The following is a 21,543-nucleotide window of genomic DNA, read 5'->3' on the forward strand; positions in this document are numbered from 1 at the left end:
AATGATTTTACTGATAAAATACAGAAAAATGTTAAATTATACTTGAATAAATAATACTAATTATCATAACTATTGTATATATATATATATATATATATATAACAAAAAACCTGAATTCATTATACGTTTGTTTACATGATTCATTTATTTTCTATATTTCTATAATTATTCCTCCATTTTTGTCAAATTAATTTTCGGATTGATGGATGAAGATTAATAAATGATCTTTCTTCTTCCAGAACAAGAAACGTTTCCTTTCTAAATCTGGTTTCTAATCGCCTAGACCTGAACATCTACTCTTACCTCAGGAACTCCAGCTGGGTCCAACTGTTGGAGAAACATCTGAGCAGAACACCAGTGATTTAAAGAACCAAACACCTGCACGGTTTGGGTTTCATGTTACTTTATTACAGAAAACAGAAGAAGAGTTTATTAAAAGCTGCTGAAGGACATTACAGAGAATGTTCTGGTTTCTATGATTCATAACTGCTGTTTTTAGCCAAGGCAGGACAAAAACCCAATCAGTCTGAACCAAGGAACCATGTTTTAACTGAAATACGTTGATCTAAGCTCTGAAAACATCTGGATTAAAACAGCTGCAGAGAAAACTCAGTCTATGGAATATTCCCTCTGAGGAACCGAACCACAGCCTGTATTCATCCACACAGCAACAACTAGGTCCAGAACCCCCAGCATAACCGGTCCAGTTTACCACAGAGTGGAGGAGTGGGAAGCCAATGGGATAGGAGGGATCAGTGCAGACAGCAAGCTTCCTGATTGGTCAGCTCTATTCCTGCCTATCCTCTTATTCGCTGCTTTTCTCTTCCTGGTTTGAATTGCTTCTTTTTTCAGGATCAGCGGCCGTTGGACCTGCAGACAGGAGGGTCAGAGCTCAGAGAGGTTCTGTTGGTATTACAGGTTCCCTGCTGAAGTCTGGAACACTGTGTGCAGGAAGACGGAAGGTCAAAGGTTACAGGTGCAGTTTGTAGAACACAGATGAAACCAGATATTTACATCCACTGTTTAAAAGAGAAACTGTCTGACATTAAACCTGGTTCAGGTCCGTTCGGATCAACATTATTTCACTTTGCTATATGTTAGAATGATGAGAGAAGTTAATTAAAATGGTAAATGGACTGAACTTCTATAGCACCTTTCCAGTCATACAGACCACTCAAAGCACTTTACACTAGAGCCACATTCACCCAATCATTAACGCTCACACATTCATACACTGATAGGTTGGCAACTTGAGGTTAAGTGCCTTGCCCAGGTGCACAGGGACATATGGCAGGAGGAAGCTGGAATTGAACCCACAACCTTCTGATTGCTAGACAACTACTCTTCCTACTGAACCACAGTTCCCAGCCATCACTTCATCCTTTAAACTGTCTGACTCGGGTCAAATGTTCTGGGTTTTCTTCCACAGGCTTCTCACAACTGCAGTTTAGTCCAATTCCTCCTGACAGAACCGGTCTAACTGGGCCCGGTGAGGCCTACTTGCTCACACTCACCTTTTCATGTCCTCTAGGACTGGGACCAGGACTTTGTGAGGGACACTCCAGAATCTGGACTCTATTGTCCTTCAGTCCCTTCGTAAGTAATCTGTTGGTCTGCTGAGGAACATGGTCCATCTGAAGACCCATTTGTCTTCAGATGTTGCTTCAATATTTCCACATAATGTTCTTTCCTCATGAGCCCATCTATTCTGTGAAGACACCCCACAGCATGATGCTGCCACCCCTTTACCTCACAGTTAGGATGCTGTTCTCAGGCTTCAAACTTCCTCCTCAATCCTCCAAATGTATCGATGGACATTATGTCCAAACGCTTCAGTGTTGGTCCCATCAGACCTGAGGACATGTCTCCGGACTTTAACCTTTTTAGCCCTAGGGTCCCCTTCCAAGGGGACCTGGCATCTTTAGCAACAATAACGCACTCGTAGCTGACTAACTCGTGTATAACATTTCAATTGCTTGTCGTGTTGACACCAGACTGGCTCCAGATGTCACTCAGATGTTTCAGTTACAATTTATTCTGTTTATTTTCTTCTTTACATACAAAAGTAAGAGCTTTTGTATGTAAACGTCTGTTTTTGTTAGGCAGAATTTAGGTTTTTGCATTCAAACCTCATTTACTCAGGCCCAGAAAAATGTACTCTCAAATTTTCACATCCACATCATCCTCCAGGACGTTTCTGTTAGTTGATACCAAGAGTAGCAGTTTAGGCATTGTACCTTATGAAAGTATGAGTCTCCCTAGGGCTTAATTTACAAACTGTGATCTGGCTTCTTCCTCTCTGAGCTGAGTGGCCTTTCAGCCCATGTTGCTACAGGACTGGTTTCACTGTGGATGATGACTCTCTGAGCAGCTTCAGCAGCATCTTCACAAGAACCCATTTATCTCTGGGACACAGAACCCGTCCGGACATTCTCATGCTGTTTATACTTGCAGAGAAGTTTTTGAGCAGATAAACAGGGAACCTTCAGGCATCTGGAAATTGGAGCCAAGGATGAACCAGACCTGTGGAGGTCTATTGTTCTCTGGGCTGACTGGAGATGTTGCCTTAAGCTACACCAGAAGCTCACAAGACATGACATCATGTTTAAAGGAGTGGAGATCTCAGTGTATGTAAACTTCTGACTTTACAGAGGGGATTTGGATTAATTCTGTTCTCTCATTATTCTGACGGCTATCGGGCAGAAATATTAATGTTAATCCTAACTGAGCTCAAACAGGAAGAGTTTAGTCTGATTCATGTCAGACTGGGAGAAACATGGTTTCTGCTGTAGATGTTGCAGAACCTGGTGCAGTTTGTAGTAGAGTCCACAGGCGTTGCAGACAGGTTCTCCTGCAGCGTTCCTCCTCCACAGAGAGGTCGTTTCCGTCTCACAATTAGAACATCGAGTTCCTTTTCTGGCTGCCGCCGTCTGAAAACAAAGAAAACACGTAAAGGTGCTGCAGAAAGCCGAGAACTTAACTGCTCAGCAGGTGAATATTCAGTCTTCAGTCCAACTGGTGTCCACAGTTCAGAACTGAAGAACTGATACAGGTGAAGACAGTCACCGATAATAACTTCACAGAACCTCAGTCCAAAATACTGGAACAGGCCCTTCAAGGACTTTTGGTTCTAGATGTCCTCAGATGGATGGATGGATGGAAGCAGCTGTTTAACTCTTCAGATGTTTGTGTGTTTGAGCTCATATTCTCCATGTTTTCCCATCTGGGCTCAAATGAAACGGTGCCATGTGACGGGTGACCCGGTTGGCGTTGATGGTTTTAGGGGAAAAGGAAGGTTTGTTCTGTCCATTTGAACCAAACTAAATGACCTAATGACTCCAGTTAGGAGCATTGATGACTTCACTAGACCTCCAGGATTAAAGGACCAAAGTTCTGATGACAGGAAGTTTTATTGTAATTTGAACATTTATTTAGACTTTAGGATAAATACTTTTTACATCCCATCTAAATTAAATTTAAAAGGTCAGAAACATTATCCAGGATTTTTACCTATCCAGGGGTCTTTTTGTCTCGGGTCTGTGGGTTTAATCCGAGAACTTCCTGATGACGCCTCATCACACTTCCTGTACCTGTCCCTTCATCCTGCAGCTGACCCAATAGTTTCTATGGCAACCTGTTGTTGTGTATCATTGTGTTCTGGTGCTCACCGCTCTCCTCTTCGGCCTCAGCAGCGGCTCGTTCTGGTTGCTGGTGCCGTTTTCCTGCCCGAGGCTGCAGGTGTAACACAGGTGTTTACCTGCTGCGTCCCTCCTCCACAGGAGGGCGCTGTTCGTCCCGCAGCTCGCACACTCACGCTGCTCTGCACAAAAACAACACATGCACAGGTGTGGTAACTGCTGTGACTGCTCTCAGGTGTGTTTCTATGATTAGTTGGACTGGCCCAGGCTTTAACCAATCACAGACTCCGCTGCATTAAGTCTATGGTGAACATGTCTCACAGGTGAACTCTCACCTGGGTCACACCAGTCAGATGAAGACGAAGAGGAGCCACAGAAGCCGGGTGGTGAGGGGTGGAGGAAGTTACGGGGTGGAGTCAGAGTATGATGCCCAAAGAAGGAGGAATACAGAGGAGGAGGAGGAGGAGGAGGAGGAGGAGGAGGAGGAGGAGGAGGAGGAGGAGGAGGAGGGCTGTAAGAGGAGCTGACTGACTGACAGCTGACATCGTCCAATCGGTGGGAGCTCCTAAGGAGCTGCAGGCTGGCTTCACCAGATAGCCACTGTGATTGGACGAGCGGATCTGAGGGGGTGGGATCAAACTGGGAAAGAAATTCAGATTTTAAAACAGTTCATTGACTTCAGTCCAAGACGTTCATCTATGAAGCCCATTTAAACAGAACTGAGGCTGTGAACTACGAAGAGCTTGAGTCAAACTACAGGAACCAAACTAAACGAGACAACGAGGTGCAATTAAATCAGTAAAAACACAACAACTTCTGAATCCACTAAAGGTTGATGATCCAGTGGATCTAAGGTCAGGTAGAAAGATCTCAGTCTCCCTGAACGGAGCAGGGAGTCCATGAATCAGTAAACCTCCATCACCTTTACATTTCAATCTGGATCTTTGAACATCTGGGAAACTGGCAGGTTGACTGTGGTGGACTTCCTGGTGTGAGGAGGACTGGGATGATGTGTTCAGGGTTCATAGAGCATTCTGTACAGTCTGTAGATGGTGGAGACATGACTGATCCAGTCACAGAGCAGCACAGTAACCCAGTCAGGATGTTATCAAAGCATGAAGCACACGTTCCAGGTCCAACTTCAGAGAGTTCTCAAGCAATATACTCAGGTTCCTAACAGAACAGCCAAGGAGCCAAGATGAGCACATCTGTTACTGGACCTGGGTTTTCCAGAACAAACAAGTTCCATCTTATCATCATGACCTAAAAAATGTAACTTTTTACATCTCCTAAGACTCAGTAATGGTTCCTGTAGATTTCATCAGCAAAAAGAACTGATAGCATCTGCAAAGTAATGAAGAGGAACAGTAATTTTTCTTAAAATAGACCCAAAAGGCAGCATAAACAACATGATGACCAGGGGACCAAAGATGGGCCCCTGGTCATCATGAACATGAACTACAGCATTACCAGCTCCAGAGGTCTGAACCTCCAGAAATAGAATCATGATGAGCTTTCAAACCTTACTGGACGTTTTCACAACTGTTACTGGTGAATAAAAATCTAGTTTTTCTAAAACCTGTTGACAGTTTTAACACAAATAAAGGAGCATTCTGAAACTGGGCTCAGGATTAGAGAAGAAACGACAGATCACCTGAAAATGTACAAAATAAAAACACAGATTTATTCAGTTTGGATAAAAATACAGGCTGCATGAGTTTGCATGTTCTCCCTGTGCATGCGTAGGTTCTCACCGGGTTCTCCGGCTTCCCCCCTCAGTCCAAAAACATGACTGCTAGGTAAACTGGTCTCTCTAAATTGCCCTTAGGCGTGAATGAGTGGTTGTTTGTCCTGTATGTGCAATAATACGCTGATAAAACAACTAAAATATGATTTACATACATGTACACGATGTACATGAGAACAAAGCTTTTACCGCTGAAGGTGGTTGATGAAGCCTGCAGGACGTTAACATGTGATCAGCTTAAACACATCAAGAACTCATCCTTGGCTCCCAAACTTCATCATGTTTTCTACAACAGCTCTCCTAACATCACTTCAATTATGGGATGTTTTGAGACAGAAAACAAAAGCTTAAAAACATTTCACTCAAAAATGTGTCAAAACATCCCAGAAAGACGAAGGTTCCTCGAATCACTGAAGTCATCTGTTTCTAACAAGCTTCAGGTTAAAACCGGATTCAATTTAACTCAAGGTCCATTAAAGGCTAATTGGGTTTGTTTCCATCATCATCATCATCATCATCACAACACAAGTTTCTGACCTTCATGCTGAACCCTGATGATCTTTCACACCCAGTGGCTGGAGAAGCTGGGGACCAACCCGCTGACGGAAATAAATCTGAAATCATCTCTGTTCTTCTATGAGGAGACAAACCAGAGTGAGAGCTCTGTCTGATCACAGAGGATCTCTGATCCAACAACAAGAACAGACATCAAATAAGACAGAAAGGAAAGACTAACGATATGCTGGACCAGGAGAAGCTGAGGAGCTGCTCTGGCTCTGAGGTTTCCTCTGAGGGGTGAGGGACACTGCAGCCTGAAGAGGTGGAGGAAGAAGAGGAAGTTTCTGGCTCCGCCCACAAACCCCGAGCTAATTGTTTCTAGTCTTAAACAATGAAACTGGGTCATTCTGTACTGTCAGAACATGAGACTCAGCGGGCTGTGGAAAAATCTGATGAAAGGGAAGGTCTTTTACCTGAGTTGGACCTCAGGTTGTGTCCATTATTTCTTGCAGCCTGATTTTCCACCTTAAATCCTGGAATCAAAAAAACGACTGGAATGTTTGTCAGATCAATGTGACCTTTTAAAGTTCACTTTAAACCAGAACCATCATCCTGCAACCGTGAAGACTATACTGGCCTTCCCAGTAACACCAGTGTACAAGTGCAGGCCTAAGGTCCTTATACTGGTTTCCACTTTCCTATTGGACTGAACGTTGTTCTGGAGTCTGCAGAGTCTGAACCTTGAACTGTTTCAGGATAATGTTCTCTGGAGATGGAGGAGCTTCTGGGTGATGCTACCCCCTGCTGGAATCAGAAAAAAATGGGCTCTGGATGTTTTCCTCTGAGACTGGCTGAAGTTCTCCATTCAAACATCTGCCTGAAGGTGCAATCAGGACATGATCACCAACCACTGGGTTTCCATGGAAACACGTCCATTAGACAACTCATAAAGCAGCTGCCTGATCCTGATGCAAGAACAAACCAAACTGCAGGTTAAAATGTTTCCAGACTTTCATTTCATCTGAGTTCAGCTCGGTTCAGAAGTTCTGTTCATGTCACCCCCCAACAAATCCAACAGGTCGAGTTGGTTTAAAGGCAGGGGGTGTATGGCTGCAGCAGCGCGGGGTCCACCACGCTGTCCTGCATGGGCAGGTCTACAGAGGGGTCAGAGGTCGGAGCCTGGAGCCGCTGGCGGGATGGACAACCCGTTCTTTGAGGCACGGGCAGCTCCGAGCGGTGAACAGGAAGAGGAGAGGAGAAGAAGTACGGATGGATGAGAGCCTTTAGGGTTCAGAAACAACACAGCCAATCAGCTATTAGTTATATTTATTAACTGGCCAGTAAACAACCTACTGGGAATAACTTGGATCTCTTCAACAGGAGCCGACCCAGTTCTCACATGTACATATTTTAAGGTAAGCCTTAGTGTATGAATTATTACCATCAACACAAAAAGGACCTAAATATTACCAGCAGAGACTACCAGGGGGACACGTGAGACTGAGGCCCTCTTTACACGACGTTTTCTGATGAAAGCGGAGATGTTTCGCTGCGTTTCTAATGTTCATTTCCCTGGCAGCGGCACACGTTTTCTCTGACATTTCAGAATGGGTTCCAGGGTGTAATGCCTTGAAAACATCCTGTCTCCGTTGTCGTGTAGTTTAAAACCACAGAAGAAGATCTCAACAATAACAATGGCGGGTTGTTAAGGCCGGCCCTGTCCCAAAACTCGTACTTCCACCCTTGTGTCCCTCTATTGTGGGTTCCAGTTGATGGGTTCGAGTGCTAGTGTGGTCCTTAGCCCCGCCCCCTTTGTGCCCTTGATCCACACTTCGGCTAAGTGTGGATCTAAGCTGACTTCGTCGAAGTATATTACCCACAATTCACTGCTGCAGGTGACGTTTTGAACAAAAAACAATCACAAACATCAAATCAGAAAAATAAGAACTGCGTAAACAGCAAACCAACAATGTATTTTTTTTTCCAGGCTCAACACTGTAAGATGCCAGTGGTTTCAGGGTGATTCTGGCCAGTCAGTAGCCTCCTTCGCTTCCTGCACTTTCTTACCCTCAAAACAATTGCTTGTTGCAGTTTTAAAATATTTTTTAGCAGCAAGAACGCAAAGATAGTGACGGGTCCAACCATTTGTGATGTTGCAGTTATGGTGCAGAGGTGCAAGTCGATGACGTAACCCCTACTGTCCCAATTCTCCAATTTTCCACTCTTGTAACCTGCGCACTTTAACCCCTACATGCACTTGTACAAAGTACACCCTTCATAGAGGGGCGTAGGGTGTAGTGTGGGAATTGGGACAGGGCATTGCTTGTGCTAACGACGGTTCTCCAACAAAGCCCTCATTTTCTTCTCCGTTTTACAAGAAGGTTGTACATGTTGCTGAGTTTCAAAGAACATACTGTCTAGTAGTGGCGTAGTGGGGAAATAACACAATTTTCTCATCTCTACTGTTGCCGTGTGAACGGAGATTGTAATGAAAACGTCTCGTAGACGTGTTAACAGAAACGGATCAAACACCCCGTTCTGGGTGGATTGTTGTCGTGTAAACAGGGCCTTAGGCAGACAGACAGAAAGATTTCTTATATTTGAAGATTTTAAAGTCAATAAAATCACTGAACCCAAACCCTGCTGAACATCAGCTCCGGGCCAGGAGACCACTTCCTGTTTCCCACCTGTCTGGCAGAGCAGCGCTGCTTGGATGGGTACACCAGGAACTTGTAGAGCAGGGCGATGGCCTGAGAAGAAGTGTCAGGGACGATCTCCTCCAATGGGATCGCTGGATTCTCCTTAAAGGTGATTTTATTGTAATCTGGCAGCTCGACGATTTCCTGAAGACAGTGAGGACAGAGGTCCAGGTTTTAATCTCTCCTGTGTATCAATGTCATCCAGAAAACACCTCTCACTGCTTGTTTTTCTTGTCAACCACAAGGATGTCCAGGACATCATGAATTTCATTCACCTGAAGACAGATTTCTTAAATTGTCTCACATCATGATGGAAACAAGCTGTGCCTCAGGGATCTGTCCTCTTTAAATCCACTGTTATTTTTCTGGAGCTGACTCACACCGTGCATTTTCCAAATAGATATTCTCTGGAACTCTTTTAGGAACCCCAGCATCAGAGGAACACCAACTCTGTACCTCCATAATTCCTAAACCTTCTCTGTGATAACCCGTTCTGCCAGATATTGGGAAATACCCCGACACTTCCTTTAGGACGCAATCAACGTCCTCAAATCTTCCTCTACAACCCCACCTTAAGAACACCAAAACCTGCTAAGAACTACACCATAGAAAACAAATTCTTCGATGGAAACCCACCAGAGAAGCATTGTTTTAGGGTTACCCACCACAGCTCCAGTGTCTCAGGGAGATGTCCAGAACTAACACATGACCTCATGAGCCTGAACTGCTTTCCACACCTCAACAGGTAAACTATGATCTGACAAAACTCTTCTAGAAACTAGTCTAGAATGTCCAAAACCTCTTCTAGAACTCAACCAGAAGAAGCCCTAAAGGTTTACCCTATGACCCAGTCTTTAATTCTACTAGAACATCAACATTAATCTAACACTACCAACAAACCAAGCACCAACACCTTCTCAAGACCTCCACTTCTAGAACTCAGCTTCCTTCTTGATTTCAACAAGAAACCAACAAGATCCTTCACAGGCTCCACAAATTCACCAACAGAAGAAATTCCTTCAGAGCTGCTGTCTAGTGCTCGTCTCCTCCTTAATTTCAACATTAAAACTTTCCCTAGAGTTTTATGAAAACTCTAAAACCTCCTCTGAAATTTCACTGGAACAAAAACAGCTCATCTAGAATCCCAGAAGAACAGCAGCACTTCCTCTTGAATGGCTCTCCACCTTGATTACACCAGCAGAACCCTTAAATATATCCAGAACTCTGTCCCCTAAGCTCCAAACAAAGTCCTAAAGGTGGTCATGGTCCAGCTGAACAGACATTCCTGAACATTCTGTATTCCACCTGTTTCACCTGAGCTTTTCCTACTCCATCTCAGCTTAGTTTGATAGTCCAGAGGGGAGACAGACCTCAGTCCTGGTCTCCTTCTTTTCCTGGTCTGTTCTACCAGGTTCTCCCCACATGGTCACCTCCATCAGTTCCCCTCCTGCTTTTCTTCATCTGCTGTCTGCTTCACAAAGTGTGGTTGTCAGTATAAAACTTTATTAACTTCTTGTTTGTGAGTTTAAATAAAGTTGAGGCTGATGTAGGGTAAGCTGTGTGGACAAAGGATCTGTTGCCTCCTGGTACTGATTCTGTTTACAGTGTAGTGTCCTCTGGACTTGTGTGTCTCTTACAGGCCAGCTGTCCTGTGTTGGCGTTCCCAGCACTCTGAGGACGCAGCAGAGCTGTTCAATGTCATTTTCTCCAGGAAACAGAGGAGAAGAGTTTAGCAGCTCTCCGAAGATACAGCCCACCGCCCTGAAAGCCAGAGACCACATAAGACTGCTGCTGCCCCCTGCTGCTCAGTTCTGACCACTGCATGGACACAACCGTTTAAAATGTGCAGTAAAAGTTGATTTTGTTTCCTGGCATCAGATTAAAAAATATAATGCAGTTTAGGGCAAACACACAGAACCAGGCAGAAGGACAACTAGCTGTAGAACTTCTCACCACAGGTCAACTCCCTCGTCGTATTTCCGAGCTCCATACAGCAGCTCTGGAGCTCGGTACCACCTAAACACAAAAAAACAGAAAGACACTTCCACTCTGAGACACAGCAGGAAACTCTGAGCAAAAATATCACTCTAAAATCTGTCCTTCAACAGAGAAACCGGTACAGGTGCATCAGATAAAAACAGGTGATATCAGCTGATGTTTCCTTGATGTCTGAACAGTGGCAGGCAACTAGAAAAATATCTACTGATATCAAGATCTAGTTAACAACCAGCCCTGTGAAAAGGGTTTGGACTCCTTGTCTTCTGCAGCAGTGAAGTAGAGGGGCGGAGCTTCTGCTTACCTTGTTGCTACCTGGTGGCTGTACAGCCTGTCACCCTGATTACTGAACAACCGGGCCAGACCAAAGTCTGCGACCTTCAGGTGACCTGAGGGGCTGATAAGGAGGTTGGCGGGTTTCAGGTCCTTCTCACAGAACCAGAACAGACGTAGGAAAACATATGAAAAGGAAATCCATAAATTAGTTCTTCAGACATTATTTGTTTACAACACGGAGAGATGAAGAGATGGATGGATGAACGGAGGGATGGATGAACGGAGGGATGGATGAACGGAGGGATGAAGAGATGGATGGATGGATGAACGGAGGGATGGATGAACGGAGGGATGGATGAACGGAGGGATGAAGAGATGGATGGATGGATGAACGGAGGGATGAAGAGATGGATGGATGGATGAACGGAGGGATGGATGGATGGATGAACGGAGGGATGGATGAACAGAGAGATGGATGAACAGAGAGATGAAGAGATGGATGGATGGATGAACGGAGAGATGAAGAGATGGATGGATGGATGAACGGAGGGATGGATGGATGAACGGAGAGATGAAGAGATGGATGGATGGATGAACAGAGAGATGAAGAGATGGATGGATGGATGAACGGAGAGATGAAGAGATGGATGGATGGATGAACAGAGAGATGAAGAGATGGATGGATGGATGAACGGAGGGATGGATGGATGAACAGAGAGATGAAGAGATGGATGGATGGATGAACAGAGAGATGAAGAGATGGATGGATGGATGAACAAAGGGATGGATGAACGGATGGATGAAGAGAAGTAATCTTCTATGCAGATGACATTGTACTTTATATTTCAGCTCATTTTCTGCTGCTGAACTTTATTTTGAAATCCACCAGAAGCTTCCCTCTGACTCTGTTCACGGTTCTGCTACTGGTCAGCAACAGTGCTCTTGTTGCTGATCCAGCTGGTGGGACTGGGAGTACTTACCCGGTGCATGATGTTGTTGTGATGCAGGAACGCTACACCCTTCAGCAGCATCATCATGTAGCATTTCACCTGAGCTGGGGTCAGAGGTCGCTGGTAGTTCCTGATAACCTCAGAGAGGTCGGACAGCATGAAGTCGAAGACCAGGACAAAGCCGGTGCCATGAGGGAAAAAGTCTTTCAGCTTTACTACCTGAGAAGACCAGACAGAAAGGACTCAGCTTCAGAGCAGAGGAACCTTGAGGTCCTGCCTGTTCACCTGGTATTTGATCTAAATGAGGTTCAGGCGGTCAACTAGACCTGTGCTGCTGCTTTACATGTGATCTTTCTCTCACTCTGTAGAACATATCAAGCATATTCTCATGATTTGGTTGCTCTATTTATGCTGCAAGCCTCCACCTGCAATCTGTGTTTCCTGTGTTACTTCTAAATGTTTTTCTGAAGGTTTGGCCAAGTGAAGATAGCCACACAGTGTTCTGAAACCATTAGAATCTTCAGAAAGCACCACAGTGAAGGTGGTGACTACCTCCAGAGCTTCACAAGCCGTGTGACTTTTCATGTCAGAGCTGCCATAACTCAATGAATGCAAGAAGTAAAACTATTTTATTTATTGTTAAATGCATGAAATGATTTCAATCAGGAAAGCCATTTTGTTATTTTGATGTACAAGCAGACTTGGTCTGCCCTCAGCAGGCAGAACTGCAGGACTGCGGAGGACCTTAGGAGAAGAGGAGAAGCAAAGCTCTGACACCATCATGGTTCCTGCCAGTTAAACAAGCCGAGCTTGAGACAGAACTGCAGTAATCAGCCATGAGCTGCGGTGAAAGAAATAAAATCTTAGATCTCTTCTATGTAAACATGTTCAGTGGCCCAGAAGTTAATTTTCATTTTTAAGAAGAAAATTAGTCAATTCATGTTTTCTCAGCGTTGGTTTTCCCAGGTTTTGTATTTCTTCATAAATATCAGAAAGGTTATACCTGTAGTTAGGACAGGAGCTGTGATTGGCTCAAAGTTTAGATAAGAAACCTCGTTGTTCAGACGTCAGATCCTTGTTTCTCAGTCAGATGCTGTTTTCCAGGATGTTCATTTGTGCTCTTTCACAAAAGTGCAAAGTTAAAGTAAAGCTTTAGATTAGATAGACAAAACAGAACCTTTGTGTGAAAATAGTTCTGGACATTATTGTGAAATGCTCTTCGAGATAAGTTAAATATAAATAGGTTAACTTGTTCCTAATGAAGAACTGTGATTTAGGTTCTAAGTCAGGTGTTGTTCTGCTTTAAGAACGAGAACCTGTTCCTGTCCACTGGTATTAGAAGGTTTTAAGATGAATAAACTATTAGCTACCCTGTTGAGTTGATCAGTCACTGTATAGTCCAAGTAATGTACAGGTCCTTCTCAAAATATTAGCATATTGTGATAAAGTTCATTATTTTCCATAATGTCATGATGAAAATGTAACATTCATATATTTTAGATTCATTGCTCACTAACTGAAATACTTCAGGTCTTTTATTGTCTTAATACGGATGATTTTGGCATACAGCTCATGAAAACCCAAAATTCCTATCTCACAAAATTAGCATATCATTAAAAGGGTCTCTAAACGAGCTATGAACCTAATCATCTGAATCAACGAGTTAACTCTAAACACCTGCAAAAGATTCCTGAGGCCTTTAAAACTCCCAGCCTGGTTCATCACTCAAAACCCCAATCATGGGTAAGACTGCCGACCTGACTGCTGTCCAGAAGGCCACTATTGACACCCTCAAGCAAGAGGGTAAGACACAGAAAGACATTTCTGAACGAATAGGCTGTTCCCAGAGTGCTGTATCAAGGCACCTCAGTGGGAAGTCTGTGGGAAGGAAAAAGTGTGGCAGAAAACGCTGCACAACGAGAAGAGGTGACCGGACCCTGAGGAAGATTGTGGAGAAGGGCCGATTCCAGACCTTGGGGGACCTGCGGAAGCAGTGGACTGAGTCTGGAGTAGAAACATCCAGAGCCACCGTGCACAGGCGTGTGCAGGAAATGGGCTACAGGTGCCGCATTCCCCAGACCTGGGCTACAGAGAAGCAGCACTGGACTGTTGCTCAGTGGTCCAAAGTACTTTTTTCGGATGAAAGCAAATTCTGCATGTCATTCAGAAATCAAGGTGCCAGAGTCTGGAGGAAGACTGGGGAGAAGGAAATGCCAAAATGCCAGAAGTCCAGTGTCAAGTACCCACAGTCAGTGATGGTCTGGGGTGCCGTGTCAGCTGCTGGTGTTGGTCCACTGTGTTTTATCAAGGGCAGGGTCAATGCAGCTAGCTATCAGGAGATTTTGGAGCACTTCATGCTTCCATCTGCTGAAAAGCTTTATGGAGATGAAGATTTCATTTTTCAGCACAACCTGGCACCTGCTCACAGTGCCAAAACCACTGGTAAATGGTTTACTGACCATGGTATCACTGTGCTCAATTGGCCTGCCAACTCTCCTGACCTGAACCCCATAGAGAATCTGTGGGATATTGTGAAGAGAACGTTGAGAGACTCAAGACCCAACACTCTGGATGAGCTAAAGGCCGCTATCGAAGCATCCTGGGCCTCCATAAGACCTCAGCAGTGTCTCAGGCTGATTGCCTCCATGCCACGCCGCATTGAAGCAGTCATTTCTGCCAAAGGATTCCTGACCAAGTATTTAGTGCATAACTGTACATGATTATTTGAAGGTTGACGTTTTTTGTATTAAAAACACTTTTCTTTTATTGGTCGGAGGAAATATGCTAATTTTGTGAGATAGGAATTTTGGGTTTTCATGAGTTGTATGCCAAAATCATCCGTATTAAGACAATAAAAGACTTGAAATATTTCAGTTAGTGTGCAATGAATCTAAAATATATGAATGTTAAATTTTCATCATTACATTATGGAAAATAATGAACTTTATCACAATATGATAATATTTTGAGAAGGACCTGTAGACTGTATGTTACAGTCTGTGGTTTATGTAGCTAAATATTAAATCTAAGTGAGATGACCAGAAATTCTCCAACACTAACATGCTGGTTGTCCTCAATCTCCTGCAGGGCCTTGATCTCCCTCAGAGCCTGGTTCGGGATGCCCTCCTCCAGCTTCCTCAGAGCCACTTTCTTCAGAGCCACGGTCTCTCCGGTCTGATAGAAGACACAAAACAGAATCCAGTTCTACACCCTGAACCACCTGATGTTCTGATGAAACCAGAACCAGATCACCAATAGACCTCCTGGCTGTAAATACCTCGATGTGTTTGGCCTTAAAGACTATGCCATGAGCTCCTTCTCCGATCCGACCCAGGATGCTGTACTGCTCCATGTCTGTAGAAGTGGGTCCGCTGCTGGGTGGCTGACAGAAATCAGACTCTTTTATTCCTGGTTGAGAAGACTAACAATCAGTAGGAGAAGAACCAAAGTACCAACCAGGACCAGCCTGTAGTGTCCAACAGAAGGTGGATGATGGAGGAGAAACTCTGAGGTCCTCCGTTAAACTCAAAGCTAATCAACTGTTCCTCTAATACAACCCGCCACTGTCATTCGGCTGCGGATAAAATGCGCATTTTAACGGAAACCCCGCTTTGAAGAGAAGGCGTTGCCATGGTAACGGTACCGGCTAAGCTAGCTGAGGTACTGATGCTAACCTTCTGACGTCACACTGACCGTCTGCTGCTGATCTTTTTTTTTTTATTGGCGTCTCGCAACCAACGTTTTAGGTGCATATCGCCACCTACTGTACCGGAGTGTGTCATCTCAGGGCGTATACTTCAGGTTACATTCTAATCGAAAAACAAACACTATACTGGTCCTTCTCAAAATATTAGCATATTGTGATAAAGTTCATTATTTTCCATAATGTCATGATGAAAATGTAACATTCATATATTTTAGATTCATTGCACACTAACTGAAATATTTCAGGTCTTTTATTGTCTTAATACGGATGATTTTGGCATACAGCTCATGAAAACCCAAAATTCCTATCTCACAAAATTAGCATATTTCATCCGACCAATAAAAGAAAAGTGTTTTTAATGCAAAAAACATCAACCTTCAAATAATCATGTACAGTTATGCACTCAATACTTGGTCAGGAATCCTTTTGCAGAAATGACTGCTTCAATGCGGCGTGGCATGGAGGCAATCAGCCTGTGGCACTGCTGAGGTCTTATGGAGGCCCAGGATGCTTCGATAGCGGACTTTAGCTCATCCAGAGTGTTGGGTCTTGAGTCTCTCAACGTTCTCTTCACAATATCCCACAGATTCTCTATGGGGTTCAGGTCAGGAGAGTTGGCAGGCCAATTGAGCACAGTGATACCATGGTCAGTAAACCATTTACCAGTGGTTTTGGCACTGTGAGCAGGTGCCAGGTCATGCTGAAAAATGAAATCTTCATCTCCATAAAGCTTTTCAGCAGATGGAAGCATGAAGTGCTCCAAAATCTCCTGATAGCTAGCTGCATTGACCCTGCCCTTGATAAAACACAGTGGACCAACACCAGCAGCTGACACGGCACCCCAGACCATCACTGACTGTGGGTACTTGACACTGGACTTCTGGCATTTTGGCATTTCCTTCTCCCCAGTCTTCCTCCAGACTCTGGCACCTTGATTTCCGAATGACATGCAGAATTTGCTTTCATCCGAAAAAAGTACTTTGGACCACTGAGCAACAGTCCAGTGCTGCTTCTCTGTAGCCCAGGTCAGGCGCTTCTGCCGCTGTTTCTGGTTCAAAAGCTGCTTGACCTGGGGAATGTGGCACCTGTAGCCCATTTCCTGCACACGCCTGTGCACGGTGGCTCTGGATGTTTCTACTCCAGACTCAGTCCACTGCTTCCGCAGGTCCCCCAAGGTCTGGAATCGGCCCTTCTCCACAATCTTCCTCAGGGTCCGGTCACCTCTTCTCGTTGTGCAGCGTTTTCTGACACACTTTTTCCTTCCCACAGACTTCCCACTGAGGTGCCTTGATACAGCACTCTGGGAACAGCCTATTCGTTCAGAAATGTCTTTCTGTGTCTTACCCTCTTGCTTGAGGGTGTCAATAGTGGCCTTCTGGACAGCAGTCAGGTCGGCAGTCTTACCCATGATTGGGGTTTTGAGTGATGAACCAGGCTGGGAGTTTTAAAGGCCTCAGGAATCTTTTGCAGGTGTTTAGAGTTAACTCATTGATTCAGATGATTAGGTTCATAGCTCGTTTAGAGACCCTTTTAATGATATGCTAATTTTGTGAGATAGGAATTTTGGGTTTTCATGAGCTGTATGCCAAAATCATCCGTATTAAGACAATAAAAGACCTGAAATATTTCAGTTAGTGTGCAATGAATCTAAAATATATAAATGTTACATTTTCATCATGACATTATGGAAAATAATGAACTTTATCACAATATGCTAATTTTTTGAGAAGGACCTGTACATTACTTGGACTATACAGTGACTGATCAACTCAACAGGGTAGCTAATAGTTTATTCATCTTAAAACCTTCTAATACCAGTGGACAGGAACAGGTTCTCGTTCTTAAAGCAGAACAACACCTGACTTAGAACCTAAATCACAGTTCTTCATTAGGAACAAGTTAACCTATTTATATTTAACTTATCTCGAAGAGCATTTCACAATAATGTCCAGAACTATTTTCACACAAAGGTTCTGTTTTGTCTATCTAATCTAAAGCTTTACTTTAACTTTGCACTTTTGTGAAAGAGCACAAATGAACATCCTGGAAAACAGCATCTGACTGAGAAACAAGGATCTGACGTCTGAACAACGAGGTTTCTTATCTAAACTTTGAGCCAATCACAGCTCCTGTCCTAACTACAGGTATAACCTTTCTGATATTTATGAACTTTATGAACTTTATCACAATATGCTAATATTTTGAGAAGGACCTGTATAATATGGACTAAATGTGTATCTTTTAGAATACAAATAACGCTTTACAACATTCACTTGTATTGCCATTAATAATATTCCTTCCAAGTTCCATCCCCGTTCCAACCCATAGATCCTTTCATGAATTATACTCCTTTCATAATCATAATTGCTACACCTCAAAACAATACATCCTCATGGACACACTAGACATCACATTCATTAGAAATACACTTAGCCATTAAATAAAGACTTGATTTTAATCCAGTGTGCCCCAATCTTAACCTTGTAAAGATCACTTCCTCTCTTCTGCACTTTCATATGAAGACCTTCACCTTAATTGATTTCTGTATTCTGTAATAATGTCTTCCTTTAGTATCAGTGTCCCACCTGTCCTGCCATATATCCCTCACTACTGCTCCTATTAGTGATTTGGCCTCACCTTTTCCAAACAGATCATTCATTATTTCATCATTATTAAGTTTCAATGTTCTCTTTGCAGTTTCATTTGCTTTTCATTTCCCTCCACACCAACATGTGCAGCAACCCAACAGAACCCAGGAACCCAGCATAATTGTACATCAATTCCAGCTCTTTGTATTCTTAAAAGTAATGTAAATATTTCCATCAACCAATCACTTCTTGCTGTTTCTTTTGAAATCTATTGAATGCTGCTGTAGAGTCTGAACAAATGAATGCCCTATCAGGTTTTACCAAATCAATCTATTGTAACACTAAGATTATAGCAATTATTTCACCTGTAAATACAGACAGTTTATTATCAAGTTTTTCACGAATTTCTTCAGAAAACACAGAAACTCAGACTTGTGTTGTATTTTCTGTTTTAATGTTGAGTGGGCTGAAAACAGCCTGAAAGGACGCCATTTTGGCTCTCAGTCAGGTGACGACAACAATTCAACCCCAGAACCAGAGCGGCCAGAAAATAATGAGCAGCGTCTAAACATAAATAAGAATAATCCATGCATTTTCGTCATCACGTTAGATTATTCTAATTCCCTGTTTACTGGTTTGGATAAATTATCCCTTTTCCGCCTCCAAGCCAGAAAAAGTGCTGCAGCCAGGTTACTGACATGCTCCAGCAAATGAGTTCACATGATCCCCATTTTATACTCTACATTGACATTTTACTATCCTGACACTAACATACAGAGCACTACACAGCCAGGCCCCAGTTTAGGTATCTGATCTGCTTACAAAATACACTTCTGCTCACTGTCTTCGTTCTGAGGCTCAGAACATTCTACACGGACCAGACTGAAGACCAAGGTGGACTAAGCCTTTTAATCTGCGGCACCAAGGCTGACCGCACCAGTGTACCAGCCGATCCACCTCCTGTCTGTATGAAGACTCATCACTGACCTGGATCAGTCCAATAACAGTGGTGTCATTTGCAAACCTCTGAAGCTTCATTTCAATTCAGTTTTATTTATAAAGCACCAATTCACAACACATTTCATCTCAAGGCACTTTACAAAGTCCATTCAATCCAATCAGACAGATTTTAAGTCAGATTCATACATTGTAATTAATCATAATCATCAAATAGTCAAATTCAGTTTATTATTAAAATTGGTTAAAAGTTTTCTATCTAAAAGCTCAGTCAGTAGCCATGTCTAGGAGAGAGAAAGGGTTAAACACTAAAAGACAGGGCCATGTGGATCATCTGTAGAAGGTGAGCATTAAGTTGTTGCCAGCAGAAGCTCGGATGATTCCCCTCTCCAGAAAGGTGTCACAGGTAGACACAGAGTCAGGCCAGGTGTAGCTTCTAAGAAGAGAAAAGAGAGAACAAAGTTAAAAGCTGAAATAACAGCAAATAATGCAAAATTGGAGAGTAGTATGAGAATGTAGCGAAGAAGGTGAAAGTGGTCATTATGTCCTCCAGCAGCCTAAGCCTTTAGCAACATAACTACAGAGATAGCTCAGGATAACCTAAGCCATTCTAACTATAAGCTTTATCAAAAAGGAAAGTTTTAAGCCTAGCCTTAAAAGTAGACAGGGTGTCTGCCTCACGGACTAAAACTGGGAGCTGGTTCCACAGGAGAGGAGTCTGATAACTAAAGGATCTGCCTCCCATTCTACTTCTAGAGACTCTAGGAACCACCAGTAAACCTGCAGTCTGAGAACAAAGTGCTCTGTTAGGAACATATGGACCAATCAGATCTCTGATGTATGATGGAGCTAGATCATTAAGGGCTTTATATGTGAGGAGGAGAATTTCTCATATTGTTTTGTTTCAATACACTTTGTTCATAAATAAGCTGTGTGAGTAGTATGTGTGGCTCAGTGAAAATGGGCCCACACTGCACCTGAAATGATACAGTGACAGATACAGAATAACCAATATTCAAAAATATAGTAGTATATTAGAGCCACAAATAGACCTTGTTTGTCATGATCCATGTGTTTGACGCTAAACAATGGGAGTAATTTGGTTTACAGTATAATAACGATATTACAGACGTCAAACTAAAGTCATTCAAAAATGTCCTACAAGCTCACTGTAATGTAAACTTAAAACAAGAAGTAATACTCAAGGAAAATAAGACATGAAATAAATAAAAAAAGATTTTCCCTAACCTTCGTCAAAATGGAACTTGCACAGGTAAGACGTATTGATAAGAGGGCTTTCAGGTAAGCGACCTGTGGCGTATCATCAGTGTGCGCAATTCTACAAGGTAGGTCGCAATGGCTGCACTCAATCCCTGCATTGATTATAGAAATTGTGTGAAATTCTGTTCCCCTGAAATTATGGGGTAAGAATGCTGTCAAAAACAATGTGTCTGTAAAGATGGAAATGTGTGCATGTTAGTCAATAGTTGTGCATAACTAAAATCTAAAAGAGGTTTTGTATATTTTCTCTATAAGAATACAAAATAAAATGTTACAACTTCAAGAAATTACAAACACAAAGTTCAAGTTTACAGTTGTGGTTTATTCTTTATGAATACAATATGCTATAACAGTTTATGAATACGATTTATTTTCTATGAGAATACGAATTTACATCAGCGACTTGGTGTCACGTGATCTCAGGCTCAGGATATTGTGGGTGGAGTTATACAATGATGTACAGTAGGTGGCGCTATGTACCTCTGAATTTGTTGCGAACTGCCCGCAGAAGAAGAGAAGAATTAAAAAAGACTTATTTTACACTAATTTTAAGCAAGATGTTTTTTTTCTTGTTTTTCTTGTTTAGGTACAAAGCAGCAGACGGGTCAGTTTATGAAGCTCAGGGCTGAGAACCACCACCTTTTTACTGGAGCTAAAAACTCAGCCATCGTGGCTTGGAGGTACAATAACTACATTCTTTACAGTCAGTTTCTGTCCAGTTTCAATAACTCCTATCTTTCTAACTTTCATAAATATCCATCCAGTGATTAACATACTTCTTTTGGTTCAGGACAATTCAGGAGAAGATGGTCCAACAGGGGAAGGTCAGCCCCTTGCAGGTCAAAAAAAGTGGGACAATTTGAAAAAGAAATATAAAGTATGTTCATAAGTTCTCATGTCACACACAAATAAAAAATATTTCTAAAAGTCTTGTTGGTTTCTCTGTTTAGTCAACTCTTTTTTTATTCCATCTAACTTTAGGATTGTTAGTATCCAGGGTCAGGAGAGGGAGTCAGTGAAAAGCCCACTGCTGCTACTTGGACCTGGTTTGTCTTTATGGATGAGATGTTGGGTCAGAGGTCTTCCACAACACCTCCTGTCCTGATTACCTCCATCCCTGAGGACACTCCAGGGCCAAGCGAAGCGGTGGACAACCAGATGGAGAAGGAAGACAGTGAGCCAGCAGGAAGGAGTCAGAAAAGAAAGAG

The 21,543-nt window shown here is 43.0% G+C and overlaps 1 protein-coding gene across 10 annotated transcripts; it reads right to left on the bottom strand.

Annotated features, from left to right (window-relative positions):
- Positions 1-386: 386 nt before the first annotated feature.
- cdk20 (cyclin-dependent kinase 20) lies at positions 387-15,594 on the bottom strand. 10 transcript variants are annotated; one of them, XM_047365960.1, is made up of 13 exons: positions 15,260-15,530; positions 15,081-15,185; positions 14,864-14,977; positions 11,834-12,022; positions 10,882-11,003; positions 10,536-10,598; positions 10,220-10,343; positions 8,571-8,726; positions 4,149-4,277; positions 3,974-4,115; positions 3,669-3,820; positions 2,805-2,930; positions 387-870 (listed from the first exon to the last, which is right to left on the bottom strand). In XM_047365960.1, exons 2-13 carry the CDS (start codon positions 15,153-15,155, stop codon positions 709-711), a joined length of 1,554 nt encoding a protein of 517 aa, XP_047221916.1. In that variant the 5' UTR covers positions 15,156-15,185; positions 15,260-15,530; the 3' UTR covers positions 387-708. The 10 variants fall into 10 exon arrangements, 2 of the variants coding, with proteins under 2 accessions (XP_047221916.1, XP_047221924.1); XM_047365968.1 differs by having other exon boundaries at positions 851-941; positions 15,081-15,567; XR_007038349.1 differs by lacking the exons at positions 387-870; positions 2,805-2,930; positions 3,669-3,820; positions 3,974-4,115 and adding exons at positions 5,923-6,266; positions 6,357-6,416 and having other exon boundaries at positions 4,141-4,277; positions 15,081-15,594.
- Positions 15,595-21,543: the final 5,949 nt, after the last annotated feature.

This window comes from Girardinichthys multiradiatus, chromosome 1, assembly GCF_021462225.1.
Source record: "Girardinichthys multiradiatus isolate DD_20200921_A chromosome 1, DD_fGirMul_XY1, whole genome shotgun sequence".
Lineage (NCBI taxonomy): Eukaryota > Metazoa > Chordata > Actinopteri > Cyprinodontiformes > Goodeidae > Girardinichthys > Girardinichthys multiradiatus.